The following is a 17,061-nucleotide window of genomic DNA, read 5'->3' as shown; positions in this document are numbered from 1 at the left end:
TGAGTATCTCGTGAAGTGGAATTGTAATGTTGATTGAGAAAGGAGGTTTGGGGTGAGGGTAAGGGAATGGATGTTTGCCTTTCCTGTCGGGTTTTGGGTGTGTATCTTGGCGTTCAGAGACGGGAAGGATATCAATCAGGTTGAGACACTCAGAGCGAGAGAGGGAGAGAGACCTGATCGAGGATCAATGACAAGCATGAAACGGTATGGAACCACCCCTCGTCAAAGCATCAAAGTGTGTCACCCGAGCGTGTCACAGATCTTATTGAAAGCTGAGAGAGAGAGAGGAATCCATGGTCAGATACTGATCCCAACATAAGCAGGTGGGATGGTGTGTGTTTCACAACGACGCACAATGACAGTTGCACTTTCCTACACTGAACAACTCTATATCCCCTTGCTCTCACGTCGTCCTCTTTCTGATTCAATGAGTGGAAGCTGAGATGATGTTCCTTTTGTTCCTTTGTTTCTACTAAAGGATTAGATGAGGGCTCGAGCGGGAGTTTTGTGTATTTGTCTAGATGGTTAATTAGGAGATGGTGTAAGTTATATTTATTTGTGTAATTGATGAAAAATGATGATGAGGGTCATTCAACTCACACTTTATTATCATGTAACCTCTTTCTCACTCTAATACTTCATAGAATAGAGAGCAGTGAACGAACATTGAACCAACACACACACACATATATTATATATTAATCGTGTTTTGGAGCAAGTGAACGAATATTTTTTTTATGTTTTTGTATAGTTGATTTTTCTTCTTATTGTTCTCTTCTTGAGATGCTGCTGACGGTGATAATGTTTCATAGGTTACAGGTTATAGACGGAAGGGGAGGAAGTGTGAGGGGCTCTATCCATCTACCTCTCTGTCTTCTTTTGATCTCGCTAAATGGGTTCAATTGGTCTCTTTCGAGTTACATGGACCCCTTCTTTCCGTGTAAAAAGGAGAATATCCCTACGTTTCATCTTGACGAATTCAGGAAAAAAACAAAAACATACAACGAAATAATACGACGGAATAATATTAATACGAAAAGAGGTAAAAAAAATGACCAACGATTGGTACCTTTTTTGATTCCTGTGTTCAAACTCTATTATTCTTCCTCCTATAAAAAGAAAATCACCCCCCCTATACTCGTCCAAAGAGGGGGGAGTCGAGGCATTCGCAAGAAATGGGCATTCATCTTCATACACAAAGATCGACACGACATCATCTCTTCTCAAATGTAATCGTAATCATATCATCATGAAGAGGAAACGACGATCCAATTGAGATGATCTGCAAAGTATTTTTAGAAAAGTGAACTAACTTTATAGAACAACTTTTAACAAAAGCCTTTCTGTTTTTTTTTCTTAAATGGCATATCCCCGTGAAATTATCCGAATATACATTCCGAAATTATCGGATCCCGAATCCGACAGTATAACTTTTGTATTTTGGATCACCAGGATGAAATTTTGATCGCATCGATCACTGACATCTTGCATACTATACTTGCTTGAGGATCTGGTGGTCAGTGGTCGAGATAAGCGAGTCGGGACAAAAAAACGTCAAAAGGTACCTCCAACTCACGCAGGTGAATGAATTCTGTGCGATCGCCCGAGACAATAAGTACGACGATCGTAACGTGATCTTCTGTCGTTCAACTATTTGGTGTAAAATTACGATGGGCAGACTTCAGAAGAAATTGACCTTCAGAAAGTCGGATTACAGCATTATGAGATGAACATCAGCCATGAACGATTGAAACTATCAGTCTCTCGGCTTTGACGCTGCGTACAAATCTTCACATTACTGGCAGCCCAACTCGATTTCGAGTGATCAACAGACCAACAGATTAAGAGAGATTGAAGTCAAATCATATCATGCAATCAAAGTGTGGAACAGTGTATACTACCGGATGAGCTGGAACCCTGGTGAGTATCGGCCTTCTTCCCCTTGACTATCACTGATGGGTTCCCGAAATGTAATATGGGCCATTCTCTTTGCTTTGTACTGATTACTGTAGTTCCATTTATTTGCCCCAGCATAGATTCCTCTCTTGTGACGATCGCGTACAAGACTCCTCAGGAGCACATTTGATTTACTAACAGGTTCAAGGTAGACATAACCTTTTCTCTTTCGCCCCTTTGGTCCCTCGGAGAACGCGGGAATCTCCTCGTTTCGTTTGTGGTACTTTCGTGCTGATTTCTCACCAACACTGAACACATTATACGAAGTCACACCTCATTGGTTAGCTAAAGGAACACTGCCACTCTTGGAGTCGATGAAACTTTCTCAGTAGAGTACACGATTCCATAGTGCCTTTTGCGTGCTGGGGTGGGTGACACCTGTTTTTCGAAAAGTTATACTGAGCTTGTTTAAGACGGAAACGAATGTCACCAAAGACCATCCCTTGATGGTTAGACGTCAATCTGTAACGTTCACATCGCATTGATCGGATCGTTAACTTACTGTTGGATCCGATTCCAACCAATGGATGAAAGGGACTTCACACCATTGGAAATGGGGAATTAGACTTAGCTGTTCCATACATCATGTCACAGACCTTCAGTATGCTAAGGAGATAGCCACTAAGATATCCTCGAGACGAGAGTCCACTACTGTGCACTTCCATGCTGTATCATGGCAGAAGTCAACCGATAGTGGTCTATTTGTTGAACTGAATTCAAGCTCAACTTTTCGTGAAGATGAACAAATATTGTCCTCCCAAGATTGCACCAAGTAACCACCTCCTATCTTCATATCTACCGATTGATAACACGTAGACACCATAGTCCTTTCCGACCGCACGCCCATTCCCATCATTATCATACAGATAACATGTTTGAATACTGAATACATGCATATGGCGTCTACTCGAATACGCATACAGTATGACGCCTGGACATACCTCGCTCATGGCCCGGGTGGAGACATGTCACGTGACCATTTTTTTCGTTTTCTGGAATTTGGGAATTTGGGACATGCAAAGAGTAACAAAAGTTCCTTTATCTAAAGCGTTGAAATGTGAAGAAAAAAAGTCTTTTTATACATGATATTATCATAATATATATACTCCTCACTGACCAGATAGTCTGCGAACTTTTGCTGGTGCTTTTCTATCGTATCCCTTTCTGGTTTGAGCAGACTCCCCCTCTCTTTCTCTCTCCGGTGAGGGTACATCTTTCCCACACCATCTCACAAAAAGAAGAGATAAGGTGAACGTGAAAAGTGAAGAGTGGAACAAAACAAGTATAAAAGGTATCAAGTGCCAAAAGACGAATAACAAAAGACGAGCAAAATGACATTACCTTCAGATACACCACAAGAAGTATTGACTTCACCTGGACCGTTCGAAGGACCTGAAAAATTATTAGAAGTTTGGTTCGCACCTTCTTTTGATCAATTACCATCAACATCCTCAATAACACCTCCTCAAGAATACAGATCAGCTGCCAATACCCAAGATGGGGACATCTCAACATCCACTTCAAATGGAACGGCAGAGCTGAAGGGGCTGAGAAAAATCCCAAAATATGTTTGGGAAGAGATGTTGGATATAGTTAAATGTAAAGTATTGAGTGTTGTTGAAGGTGATGAAATAGACGCTTATCTGTTGTCGTGAGTTTCGACCTCTTCGTTCGTTTTGACTTCTTGGCCAGGGTCAGGGCCGAGTGGAGAGTATTCAAGTGTAAAAGACAAGTATATGAGAGCTGATAAAGGAATATATTCAAAACCAAATAGCGAATCATCGTTATTCGTCGCACCTCATTTAGTGATTCTGAAAACATGCGGAACGACACTCAACTTATTAGGGTTATACAGAATAATTGAAATCGCAAAAGAATGGTGTGGATTCACCAATGTTTGGAGATGTTTTTACAGTCGAAAAAGTTTCTTCTTTCCTGAAAGACAACAGGGTCCTCACAGAGACTGGAGTGATGAGGTTAGGTTCTTAGATACTGTTTTTGGTGAGTTTGAACTTTTGAATTTCGAGTTAGCGTTCATCCATTCTCTGGTCGAGAGGTGGGATTGAAGTGGGATGTTTGGGCGAAGTTGTAACTTGGGAGATGATGTAAAGGACGAGGTGCTCGGATTCATTCGTTCATTCGTCTCGTCATGAACACCTTTTTACCTAGTCCGAAAACATCTCAACTCCTCTGCTGACCGCAAATTGCTATACTATAGGAACTGCCGGAGCTGCATACACTGTCGGACCGATGAATCGAGATCATTGGTTATTATATCTCACATCACCTAACACAGTACCAAACTTATCTTCATCATCCACTTATTCGTCACCGTCTTCATCACTGATCCTTCCTTCACCAACCAAATCCATATCTACATCCAACCTCGATGGTAATACTAGCATAGATGTCAACGTCAAGGTCAACGCACCACCATTCCAACCTGCGAAATATCAAGATACGACATTGGAGATATTAATGACCCATCTCGCTCCTTGTGCGAGAGAACAATTCTTCAATGATGATACAAACGGTACACTCAAGTCAGGGTTAGAATTAGGTCAAGAAATCTCATCAACCTTGGGTATCGATAAATTATTTCCAAAAGATGAGACTGTTTTAGATTCATTCGGATTTGATCCATGTGGATATTCTGCCAATGCAGTTATAGGTTCAGGTATGCCAGAATCAATTTCCAAGAAAAATGGTAAAGGCGGTGGTTATTTCACGATTCACGTCACACCTGAAGAAGGTTGGTCATACGCTTCCTTTGAATGTAATGTACCTTTACCGACTTGTTCTCCTTCTCCCTCATCATCATCGTCTTCTTCGTCATATCCAACATCACAGAATGAAGATCCAACGAAAAGACCTGAATTACAAGAGTTGATCAAAAAAGTCGTAAACATCTTCCAACCTTCAAGATTATCAATAACCTTATTCGTTTCTACCCCAGCTTCTTCTTCTACCCTAGACCCCCAAAAGCAAGATGAAAACCACAATTCAACGGTCGGAGACACGGAAACTGAACAAAGAGCATGGCAATCATTTGGAACTAATCTGTTAGGCAAGGATTTTCAAAGAAAGGATAGAATAGGTTATGAGTTTGACGGATATGATTTGGTATTCGCTTGCTTTGAGAAGAAAGGTTGGAAAGAACCTTCTAGCTCAGGGGTGAGGATAGGTGCTCCCAATGGAGATGTGTGAGAGTAGCAGGAAGCAGGGCTGGGAGCCCCAGTGAAGTAGACTGTCAAGGGCGTTAGCTGGAGGCTGGGGACGGTGGATAAGAGGCCTTGACTGGTTCAATGATCGAGTCACCGGTTGGATTTCTGCGATGTCTGTCACGCGAAATGAGGTATGATTGAATGAGAGGATGTAATCTCAATACTCGGTGGAGAGCGATAGACCAATATAAAAAAGTAACAGCGTTTACTGTATATACCAATCTTCTATACCATTATTTCGTATTTACTCACTTAGATATACATGGAACACCATGGGATCGTCCTGTAAATAACATATTATACATACATATCGTATGTGAATAATTCTAATAAAAAAGACACGTCTTCATTCAATCGTTGTCATGATCATACTTACAAGAAACATGAGTTTTACGGGTTTGGTTCGATCTTCTGAATTACTTACACTATTGACAATTGGTAATGCAAAATAAGAAGAGGGTGTTGATTATCATCACGATGAAACATAAAACTAACCTCGAAAGTTCACCACCCAAAGTTCGGAAGATTGATTACCTATATTACATGAGGAGATCACGATTGAAGAATGCTATATAGGTTGAACCTATTGCTGATTGTACACAGATTAATCGTGATTATTTCCAAACTTCATCATAGCCCACAGGACTGAATTCCCAATCACCATGATCTTTACCTTCTCTCGTCCAACCCAATTGATCCATTATGATACCTGCGGCTCTTACGAAAACCGTTCCGTCAACTTTACTTAATCCATTTATGGTTTCGTGGGTTTGACCTCCTGAAAGGTATGTTCCTATGAAACAACCTTCTTTAGTCGATCCGTACAGTTCTGTGAAATACAATAATGATCGAATGGCTTTGGGTACATGTGAATCTACAACGGTCTGATCAGCTTCTCTGCCTTGATCGTTTCTTTCTACGTTCTTCAGTAAAACATCAACACTGACCTGGATGAGCTAAACAACTTTCTATCATGCTTAACCATGGATTTCTACTTTCTTTCTTGTCAGGTTGACCCAATACATCCCCTTGTTTAGCCTTGACTGATCCATCCGTTCCAGGAGCGACAGGGTAAGGGTCATATGACATTATCAACTCTGGGTCGATACGAGGTCGTCCTCTGGCTAATGCAGTATTCAGAATAACCAGTAAATACGCTTTGAAGAGTAATCGTCTATTAGGGATTGACAAGACAGGCATATAAGTCGGAATGAATATAGATGATGTCAAAGTATGGACCTGGTGACCAATTCATTTCATGTCCAGTCAGCTAGAAACTTTTAATCCCGCCAGCTCGAGCTGAGTCAAGTGATGAAAGGGGAAAAAGTGCAAAAGATACTCACCAAGAAGAAATCGACTTTTGACGGTTTACCTTTTTTACCAGTAGCACAAGCTAATAAAGTAGTGAAAATAGCCAATTCTTCGAATTTTCTTTTCCAACCCATTTGGTCATTATCCGATAATTCCTCATTTGACAAACTCCAATCTTCGATCAATTTCCTTAGACCTTCTGCTCTTCCTCCTTCAGAAGCGAATTTGATCCTTTCATTTATGCTTGAATCAGGATTATACGGTTCAGGAATCAACGTATCTGAAGATAAGAGGATCGAATAAATCTCTAAGAGTGATCTTCCAAGTCTTGGTTCACGTGCATCAGTAGGTTCTAAAGTATCTTCATTGGTGGGAATTGATCGAGCTGGTATTTGAAGATGTTCAGGGGTCGGATTGGAAGGATTGATTATTTCACGTATACATTCTGAAGTTAAAAGCGGTGCATTCAATTCATCTGAATGGATAGCAGCTTCTGCGAGACTGCAACCAGAGAGAAAATGGCCAGATATTAGTATCTTTATCGAGTGTGTGACGTGTGTTATCTATCAACAAAGCTAGAAAAGAAAACGATACTGACCCTTCAGCTAAAACGATACGATCATTGAATTCCAATCCGAATCCTACATGAATAAAAGGATGAAAAACGCCTCCCACAAGACGATCAATCATCATCGGACCATCTTTCTCTTTTGTCTCTCCATCAGAAGATGACGATGTGTTGAATGATTCCCAATTAGCTTCAGGAGTGAAAATGTATTGATTCAAAGTTTCGGTAGGACCAAGACGAGCTATTTCGCCATGGAAGAAAGTCAAATAGCGAGAGTATGCCCTATGTGTCTCGCGTTAGTAATCACAGGTCTGGTCCTCCATTTCTCTCCTTTCAGACTCAGACCGCACATTCTGACTAGGACCCAAGGCTTGAAGACGAACGTGTTCGATACAATGACTCACCCTTTCATTCCTACATATTTCCTATCACCCCAATTACTTTGATCAATCTGATCAGGAACATCAGCCTCTTTCAGGTTTTCCTTTTCACGACTTTTATCGTATGGATCAAGCGATACAAGATGCGGTCTATCATGATCCCATGTATCTTTCAACAATCGAGAGGAACCACCCAAGGCATATCGAGTGAGGACCGAATGAGGGAAATGATTATGTGCATCTGAGAAGGATATTTCATTCTCATAGTCAGCAAAGAATAGATTCATAGGGGGGTAGCGGGAACGTACATCTTGCAGATTCGTATATATCATAACCTCTGTCATTCTCCTCTAGTACTTGTCTGACCGCTTTAGTTGAATCCCATGATATACCAGGAAAAGGAAACAATTTGGATGGTTCAGCTGTCGAAGTTGGATAATCTTTCGAAATGGTTGTTCGTGACATATTCCTGTACGATCCCAATTGGGATTCAAGTTGATTTCCGATTACTTTTATGAATGGCGCTGAAGACGATACAAGTCTTTTGGATAGACCTGTTATCATTGAGGTAGGTGAGAGGACAGACTGATAAGAGCGATGATGATCTATGATGATGTATATACATACATTGCGTTGACGTCGCTCTGGATGGTTGAATCATCAACTGGACATGACATGTGGAGGGGAATCAATGACGTCAAAAAAATAAAGAGCGAACGAATTGAAAACATGGTTGTTTTGTATACGTCGTTATGGATTTTTCATACTCGTATAAAGATAAAAAGATAGTATCCAATCCAGTAATCCACAGAAATCCAATCCGACATCAGATAGATAGTGTAGGATCAATATGGTCAGTCAAGAAGAAAGAGAGCAACCATCTCAAATAACAGGTCAGATTTACTCGGCGGCAGGGATAGTTCAACAGGTTAGTCACCTTTTTTCTCAGATTTCTCATATTTCCCTAGCGACCCACTTCGGGGACTTGGTACTCTACTCGAATGACAGATAACAGAACGTTGACGGTATCTTGTGGTGATGGCGTTATATCTCAATTAGACCGTAGCATCGGTGATCCCATCTGCTTTGGGTGGAGATGCGATTTTACAAGGTGGTAAAAACCTCGAACAATCCGGTAAATTACAAGTGGACGAAGCGAAAAGCAAAAAAGCTTTGGAAAGCACTATTGATTCAGGTGTAGGTAAAGCTAAATCGTGAGTTGTACGATTTTCATACTTGTTCCTTTCCTTACGTGGACTGTTGTCATTCTTCGCCCCTCGCCCCCATCCCACCCCCTTCCCGTGCAAAAGGAAAAGCTAACCGATCGGGTAGAGCCTTCGGATATCTCACATCTGATCAAGAAAAGCAAAATCAAGGCAACAAAGAATCTGAAAAAGCTCAATGGGATAATAAACAGGCTACATCAGATTCAATTTTGGCTGTACCCATACCATCCGAAGAAGGCTTAAAAGGAAAATTACAATCTGTTCAAGGTATGATAACAGGTGATCAAGAGTTACAAAAGCAAGGTAATGTGAAAGCTGAAAAAGCTGCTTGGAAAGATGGTGTTTAAAGAAAAATCTTAAATGATCGTCAAGCAAATTCAGTACAAAATGGGATGTGATAACAACGCACTACATAAAGAACACACATATACTCACTTGTGCTCAACAAGTCCAATAATGAGGAATGAAAGATGTGCATGTATTATATAGTATTATGAGTATTATGAAATTTTGAACATCCTAAATCCCGTATATATGATTGTCCAGTTGTTTTCTCCCTTTTTTACTGCTTCATCGGGTAGGCGTCCTACTTATCGCGTGGCATCCTCGGCTCAATCAACTTATCGCTGAGGGACCCCCTCGACAACTCTTGGGTAAGCCTGTCTGATCATTTCAAACAATGCTGGACTTCTCTCAGCAAGAACCCTAAGCGATCACGATATTAGCATTCGTCTGTCATCGATAAATGTTGTGTCATATGCACGAAATCACTTACATCGGATCTTCACCCAATCCAACAAAGATGGTAGATACACCAGCGTCCTATATATCACATCTTAATCAGCTGGAATCCTAAACCACTGAATATTGTTCACATACAATGGCACTGTTGATAACTTGACCTTCGTTTATTCCAATCAAGAATGAGAAGAGAATGACGGGCCTAGAAGATCAGGGGGTTCAGCTGTATGGTCATACCTACTCTGGAAGTGAATAGCTCACGCAGAGTATTGTCCAGAGGTATTATAAGCGGGGTTTGTGACTACCAATTGATCATCAGCTTGTGCTTGGTCAAAGTATGCGACACTCACATCTGAGGTAGAGATAGCCTAATACAGCACATAAGAATCCATTGAGATAAGCTCCCCACATCAATGCTAAGCAGTAAATTAGCGTTCGTTCTAGCGTTCGTTCTGTAACCCTTCCTCACGCTATGAACACGGGAAACAGGATGGATCGAGTATTGACTTACCAGTTCCGACAAGTGAATCATTGACCAGAGCATCAATTCCTCTGTCCTTTAGCAATCTCCAAGTATCTTTGGCAGCTGGGATATATGATTTACCATACAATGCAATTTCGATATAGGCGTATTTATTGAACCAAGCCACCATTGATTCAATACAGCCCACACAGCATGTAGCCTATACCAACCAACCAATATATTAGTTACAAATATTGACATGATGGTGAGGAGAAGAATGAGGAAACTCACACAACAAGCTACGATGGCTCCTACCATATCACCTTCTCCTGCTTCATATTGTTGAATAGCTTGTAAGATTAATCTAATCAGTTCCAAGACTGTAACAATCAATGAACCAAAAGCGATTGATCCGAGGGATAATGTTGAGGCTCGGATGAAAGCTGAAAGTGTAGCTCGTTTGGGCAATCCACCGTTAGGTACTCTAGGTCCGTAGTAGTACCATCCTGCGTTCGCCAATGTCAGTACGGATCAAATTCAACGGGTCATTGTAGGAGTGTGCAGAAGGAGTAGAGAAGGACAGTACAGGCAGGGGAGGCTAGTAGCCAATAGTGACGAAGATACTTACCTCCAAAGACACCTCCAGCCAATGTACAAAGAATGACGTTTCCGACCACTTGAGAAGTCCAAAGATAGGCAAAAGTGGAGTAGAAGATTAACCCAGCTACTTTGCCTGACGAACAACTAGTACCAGTACAAGCTGAAAGAAAGCTGATCAGCTTGCGCGAGTTTGATAGCAAGTCCTTGAAACGCACCTGCACTGCCAGGAGTCCATTTGACATAAATTGCAATACAAGTAAAGGTGTACCACACTGACAAAGCGGTCTGGATGATCAAACCTATGAATACTACGAGATAGACGGAAGGGTGATGTTTTGTGATATCGATTGTGACTTGTAGAAGGAGTTTGGCGAGGGGTATCCTGTGATGAAATAGGAAGTTTTCAGCAACGATGTTCATGGTAGCATTAAACAGTCTGTCTAGATGATGAGTGAGATGAAAATTCGACATACCTCTTCCTCATCGACCAATAGAAGAACACGGATAACAACGCGATGACAAGGAAGATAGCAGCTCCGGACCAGTCTACATGGGGCCAAAATCAGCTTTTCTCCTCACAGAGAGGTGCGGTGCAGACGGAGCTTACATTTGATGATAAAGTAGTCTACGCATCGTTGATTCAGCGTAAGTAATGGACAGGTAAGTAAGCATTGAGTAGGAGAGCGTCACTCACATACACAAATACCGATATTGAGGATTACAGTCAAAGCAAGGGTCACTTCAATGACAATCCTTGTGAAAGCACGAACGAACTACGAGATCATCATTCAGTCAATTATGATTAGTTATCAAAAAGTTTAATTATTAGGGACAACTTACAGCTATGTATAAAGCTGCATTGACTAAACCCAAAGCACAAACACAAAGAAGAAGATATACTGTGTGACTACGAAACCCCATTTTGATCAGTTTTACGGGCTCGCAGCTGGGAAGATATGTTGTGCAGTCTCAGAAAATACTCACTAGTCTAAAGTTGTACTGGTACCTGTACCACCCTGGCTATCGTTCCCCAGGCCACCACCCAGCCCATTGACCTCGACGAAGCTCTTGATGGCTATAGCTGAGACGACAGCGAAACCAGCTAGAGCAGCTACGAATAAAGCCAAGAAAATAGGATCATTCAGTCTTTTTCTAGGATTTAGTCTTTGACCTGTTTTCTCATCCGCTTGTGAGAAAGGCGCCGTATCAACGTATGCTGGAGGGGGTCCTGCTTCGTTCTGATAATTGTTATTGTAGCCGTTGTTATTCTCGGTGTTCACCTGTTGAGGTGGACCTGGAGGAGGAGCGTATGGTTGAGAAGGTTTCATACCATACTGTTGTTGTTGCTGTTGTTGTTGTTGGTTGTATTCTCCTTGAGGTGGTCCAGGAGGTGGTTGATATGTTTGTTGTGGTTGCTGAGGATAACCTTGTTGAGGTGGTGCATATTGTTGATTATTATAGTTATTCTGTTGATATCCTCTTTGTTGATCATATCCTTGATCGTTACCACCTTGATAGTACTGTTGAGCGCTCATCGTGTTGAATCCGAATCAATCAGATCGAATGTTTTTTATTATACGAGTGAGGATTTGCAAGGACCTCTGTTAATTTGAGGATCAACTTACTTCATAGACTGTCGATGTGGGAGAAGAGCAAACACAAACGAGACAAAAACTCTTTGAAAAACATTCCTTGCGTAATAACTTATTTATTTTTTCTATTGATTATTTATTTTTCTGATGCTTGTTGATATGCGCCAAACTGAAACAAACAGTGACATCAGTATACCCCGCATTTCGATTCAAACCCCACAGTCTCCAATGTGCCACTAATCCAACAGTACAACTCTCACTGTATCGGGAATTGTGTTATCTCCGCGGTGCATTGCTCGCTCTCACGTGGCAAAACCAAGTTTAAATCTGAATGGAATGGGAAAGAGGGAGGGGGGGGCAATGACGATGAATGGCAGCTACGAGCAACCGGAGAGTGAAATGTGGTGTATCAACGACATTGGAAGAAGCCTGTAAATACAAAAGATAGAATCATACTACAGCGATAACGATGTACTACACACACGGATAGAAGGACAAGGACCCCAAAACGCAGTTTATTAAATAGAAAAAGAAGTACCGAACACCTTGCCGCAAGAACGAACGCCTTAGTCGCGTGCACCCTCACATGAGCGGTCATTTTCCAATCGATTCATAATATAACAAAGGTATCGAAAATTTATCCTTTCAGCTCTATATCACCACATATCGACACTTGGGTAAATACTGCAGATGACACGATCCTAGATTTTTTAGATCGTCAACCAGTATTGCTAGCATATCTTCATCCAGCAAGATGTTTCGTAACGTAGGTCAAGGACAAGGACAACAGTCCTATCCACCTCAGCAGCAGCAGCAGCAGCAGCAACAACAACAACAACATGTCCAACAACAAAACCAAGCGTCATCTCAATTCACTCCGAGAGATCTCCAACAACAACATCAGCCAAATCTTCATCAACAATCAGGTAGTCAACAGCAGCAGCAACATCAGCAACAGCAGCAGCAGCAGCAAGGGGCTGGAAGTACGGTTGATGGAGGATCAGGGTCTGTCAATGGACAAGGCGGGCCTGAAATGAATTTAGCTAGTGTACTGCATTACCTTCAAAGTGAATGGAGAAGATGGGAAAGAGATAGGAATGAATGGGAGATTGAAAGAGCTGAAATGAGGGTGAGTAATAAAATCATGATCATTCGTTATCATTGGAAAATGTATCAGTCAGATATACTAAATGGAAATCACACTTCGTTCAATTCGTGTTTATACAGGCAAGGATAGCTTTACTCGAAGGACAAAGAAGATCTGCAGAAAACTTGAAAGTGGATTTGCTGAGAAGGGTTAAAATGTTGGAATTTGCTCTTCGACAAGAAAGGTGAGTGAAACTTATAGCTAAACTACATTCTTCAATCCCCGTATACATCTTTGCTTTCCATTCCGTCAGCTTAGGGACAAGACAGGAGTAAGAGTGTCAAGCTGAACTGATTTACCTGATTGCAGAACGAAAACAGTCAGCTCGGCTTCAAAACCATCCAGTATTCATCCATCGAAATTAGCAGCTTTACAAGATGAAGATAAACTTTCTACGGGAAGTAAAGATGATAAAGAAGGAAGCGGAAGTGAAGGAAGTCAAGAAGATTGTAAGGTCATCTACTTGTACTGCTGTTGGTAAAAAAAGAATGGTGTACTAATGTAGTTGAAATAGTCTCTGAGCGAGAACGATCATCGGCCGCGCCTCCAAAGATGAATGGTGTACATCCTGCAGCAATAAGTAAATCAACTACTGCATTAGCTTTGAGACAATCCTCTATCGATTCAACTTCTTCCACCGCTTGGAAAAATATAGGTTCAGCACCTAGAGATCCTAAATCCAGAGCAAGAAGTAGAGAATACCTAAAACAGTGAGCACCCTTTAATGCCCATTGCCATCACCATGTGCAACCTCCAAATGTATAGCAAGCAAAGAAAGAGGACAGGCAGAGCACGGCTGATGGTGTTGTCTTTTTAGATGCCTTCAAGAAATCAGTTATTTAACTTCACCGGGAGCGTTGAACCCATTACCACCCAAACCACCCATAGAACCAAACTATATACTACAAGAGTCTAATGAACAACCTATACCTGAACCAGCAGATAGACCAAGAAAGGCTTTACCGGAACAAAATATACCTTCATCTTACCCCAATCCGAACCAACAAGAGACTCAGCAACAGCAACCAAACCAAAATCTCCCGAATGGAACACCTTCCTCTTCAACCCATAATCAAGATTCCACAAGCTCTTCGCATCAATCGCAAGCAAAACTTGAAACAGCACCAGTACCCCAATCGAGTGATATGTCATTAGATCCAACTGCTAGACCTCCATCTTCACCTTCACCCAGAACGGTTAATCTTCCCGAACAAGGCGAACCCCCAAAACCATCCCTCAACACTGAAGGTTTGGAAGGTGATACTCAGGGTAAACAGATATTGACAGCAATTTATAGACCTGATAGTAAAGCTGCATGGAGAGAAGAACTGAGAAACGCTAATGAGATGGCCGAGAAGGTGAGTGATAAATTGCTTCTTTAGTCTCTTCGTCTGGCTTAAATTATGAAAGGACAATGAATGAAGTCGAGAAGCAAGGTACTGACGGTAGCTTGTATATAGGCACGGGATGACAGGAAACCACCTTCCACTTCAACGGATGAAGATCAACTGTCTTCTATATCCCTGGATGAAGAGGAGACTAAAGCCGATGATTCGAACAGCAGTCAAGAAGAAAAGGTATGGACATCAAGAAGAACTTTAAAATCGCATTTAGATATTGTCAGAGCGATCGATTTCGCGCATGGTCCTGCGATGATACTTGCGACAGGAGGTGATGATTGTACGGTGAAAGTTTGGGGAGTTGATGTTGGTTCAGTCATGTCTCAAAGGTGAGTGAGGGCTCTATATGGGAATCCTGAACGTTTGATCTTAATGTTCGTATCCTTTACAGACCAAGCGCACAGGAGATCGAACCTCTAATCACTTATCGAGGCCATGAATCACCTATAACGTCTATCGTAATCTCATCATCATTATCCTTGATATGCTCTGCGTCATTAGATTCAACGATCAGATTATGGAAATTACCTAATCCACATCACGATCCATATTCGACATATGATCCTTCATATGTCATACAAACGTTAGAAGGTCATACGGATTCAATATGGGATTTGGTATTACTTCCAGCTCGCGAATTGGGTCCAAATAAGAAGATTGATGGAAAATTGATCAGTGCCAGTTCAGATGGAACTATCAAGATTTGGTCAAAATCAGGTTCCAGTAATTCAAAGGATGAATGGTCGTTAGAAGCTAGTTATAACGATTTCTTCTCATCGGAAGAGATCCCAATCTGTTTAGAAGGATGTAATGATGATTATGGAAAAGTGTTAATTGGAACCAATAAAGGAATGATATATACCTTTGATACGGATCAAGGGAAAGTCGTTCAAACTTTTGGTGATGATTCAGATGGTGAGTGTCATATCGTACATGCTAAGTATCAAATTGGTTTGACTAATGAAATAGTTCGAAAAATTGTAGAAGGTAATGCGCAGATCAACGCCATTTTGAGTCATCCAACTTTACCTGCTATCATAACGGCAGGTGAAGATGGTTATATCAGATTTTACGATCTAAAATCTAGTGAGTGACTTTTTTCAGTCTTTCATCCAGAAGATTTGATCACCAAGTTGACCGTTAATTATCTGTTTTTTTTTGCGTTCTAATCAGACACCACAACGCCCACACATTCAATCCTAGCACATCCCTCACCGGTGACATCACTTTCTATATCACCACTGTCGCCAACATGTATATTAACGGCTTCTGTTGATTGCTCAGTTAGATTATGGGATCTAAGTAAGAAAACTTCAATACAAGATTTATCGGGACATCGACAAAAATCAGGTGAAGGTGTGAACCAAGTTGCATCACATCCTGAATTACCTATTATAGGTACAGTCGGTGCGGATGGTGTAGTCAGATTATGGGGTACTGGTTAATTGTTCTTTCGATTCGTTCAAATATGAAATATAGAGTGGGATGAAAGAATGGGTAAGGAAGGGTTCAGAGATTCATGAACAACGTTTCCAATTCTCAGTTCCAAGTCAATAACAATGTCTTTGGGTGTCTGTATCGAGCATAAAATAGCATTTTTCTCCCTATCCACATCCCATTCTCATTCTCTTTGATCATTTCCTCTTGTCATTTCTCATACTCTACCAAACCCCTCTCTCCTTCTTTATAAGTATCAATTTTGTTCAGTAAATTAACGTGTGTCATGATGAAACTTGATCTCAAATCTGTTCAAACCGCTGCAGTGTCAATGGGACATGAACATGTTATCAACTAGAATACCGAGTACTCGTACAGTTTTTGTTGTATTTGATTTTATGGCATTCCGCGTGGCTGGTCTTTATTTTGTCTACCCTAATTTCCTCATATTCACTTACTACACTAGTAGTACTAAACAAATGATACCATCACAACAACAACAACAACAACAATAACAGTTCAACCATTCATTGAACTCTTGGCTTTTATTGATCATTGATAATACGTATAAAGCATAGGACGTGATTATTGAGTCATCAAAAGCGAGAACAAAAGACAAAACGATTAGAAAGGGGATCATTCAACTTTGATCAATCAGATTTCGAACGCGTCGATTATATCACTTTTCTTCACTTCAGCACCCATCCTCTCACATCATCCAAATCGTGAACCCCTTGGGAACAGTCATATATATCAAGTGAAGAATTGAGTATTGAGTATTGAGTATTGAGATACGCGTAGATTCACCCAACGATTACCTGATCTGAATACAGTCTTCTCACTTTGAATAAGAGAGGTCTGGGTTGGATTGCATTCGTCGATAAACTAGCGCACATCACCTCTTCTCAGTCATCGCAACACTTTTTGATCATCCTCGCCTATCATTCCTTCCACTTGCACACCGACTGTCGACTTCATTCTTTAGTTTCAGAGATAGAAACCTTTATTCTGCGTCG

The 17,061-nt window shown here is 41.1% G+C and overlaps 5 protein-coding genes across 5 annotated transcripts; 3 read left to right on the top strand and 2 right to left on the bottom strand.

Annotated features, from left to right (window-relative positions):
• Positions 1-3,287: 3,287 nt before the first annotated feature.
• Positions 3,288-5,163, top strand: IL334_003100 (S-adenosylmethionine decarboxylase proenzyme; the record flags this gene model as incomplete). The annotated part of the gene is made up of 3 exons (XM_062934836.1): positions 3,288-3,607; positions 3,731-3,957; positions 4,175-5,163. The coding sequence occupies 3 exons, from the start codon at positions 3,288-3,290 to the stop codon at positions 5,161-5,163; spliced, it is 1,536 nt and encodes a 511-aa protein (XP_062790887.1).
• A 631-nt stretch (positions 5,164-5,794) lies between these two features.
• IL334_003099 (uncharacterized protein) lies at positions 5,795-8,003 on the bottom strand (the record flags this gene model as incomplete). The annotated part of the gene is made up of 6 exons (XM_062934835.1): positions 5,795-6,054; positions 6,128-6,419; positions 6,524-6,992; positions 7,090-7,341; positions 7,464-7,680; positions 7,748-8,003. 6 exons carry the CDS (start codon positions 8,001-8,003, stop codon positions 5,795-5,797), a joined length of 1,746 nt encoding a protein of 581 aa, XP_062790886.1.
• A 286-nt stretch (positions 8,004-8,289) lies between these two features.
• Positions 8,290-9,012, top strand: IL334_003098 (uncharacterized protein; the record flags this gene model as incomplete). Its single annotated transcript, XM_062934834.1, has 3 exons — positions 8,290-8,367; positions 8,499-8,653; positions 8,772-9,012. 3 exons carry the CDS (start codon positions 8,290-8,292, stop codon positions 9,010-9,012), a joined length of 474 nt encoding a protein of 157 aa, XP_062790885.1.
• A 273-nt stretch (positions 9,013-9,285) lies between these two features.
• Positions 9,286-12,004, bottom strand: IL334_003097 (protein PNS1; the record flags this gene model as incomplete). The annotated part of the gene is made up of 14 exons (XM_062934833.1): positions 9,286-9,370; positions 9,441-9,487; positions 9,545-9,608; positions 9,668-9,707; positions 9,757-9,822; positions 9,918-10,089; positions 10,161-10,375; positions 10,498-10,629; positions 10,685-10,851; positions 10,943-11,015; positions 11,077-11,094; positions 11,164-11,242; positions 11,310-11,376; positions 11,454-12,004. 14 exons carry the CDS (start codon positions 12,002-12,004, stop codon positions 9,286-9,288), a joined length of 1,776 nt encoding a protein of 591 aa, XP_062790884.1.
• Positions 12,005-12,815: 811 nt separating this feature from the next.
• On the top strand, positions 12,816-16,053 carry IL334_003096 (uncharacterized protein; the record flags this gene model as incomplete). The annotated part of the gene is made up of 9 exons (XM_062934832.1): positions 12,816-13,190; positions 13,289-13,392; positions 13,518-13,657; positions 13,723-13,918; positions 14,026-14,566; positions 14,669-14,937; positions 15,000-15,523; positions 15,593-15,694; positions 15,782-16,053. The coding sequence occupies 9 exons, from the start codon at positions 12,816-12,818 to the stop codon at positions 16,051-16,053; spliced, it is 2,523 nt and encodes an 840-aa protein (XP_062790883.1).
• Between the last annotated feature and the right edge of the window lie 1,008 nt (positions 16,054-17,061).

This window comes from Kwoniella shivajii, chromosome 4 (assembly GCF_035658355.1).
Source record: "Kwoniella shivajii chromosome 4, complete sequence".
Classification (NCBI taxonomy): Eukaryota; Fungi; Basidiomycota; class Tremellomycetes; order Tremellales; family Cryptococcaceae; genus Kwoniella; species Kwoniella shivajii.
Note: the sequence above shows the minus strand (reverse complement) of the source record. Positions and strands in the feature narration are given on the sequence as shown.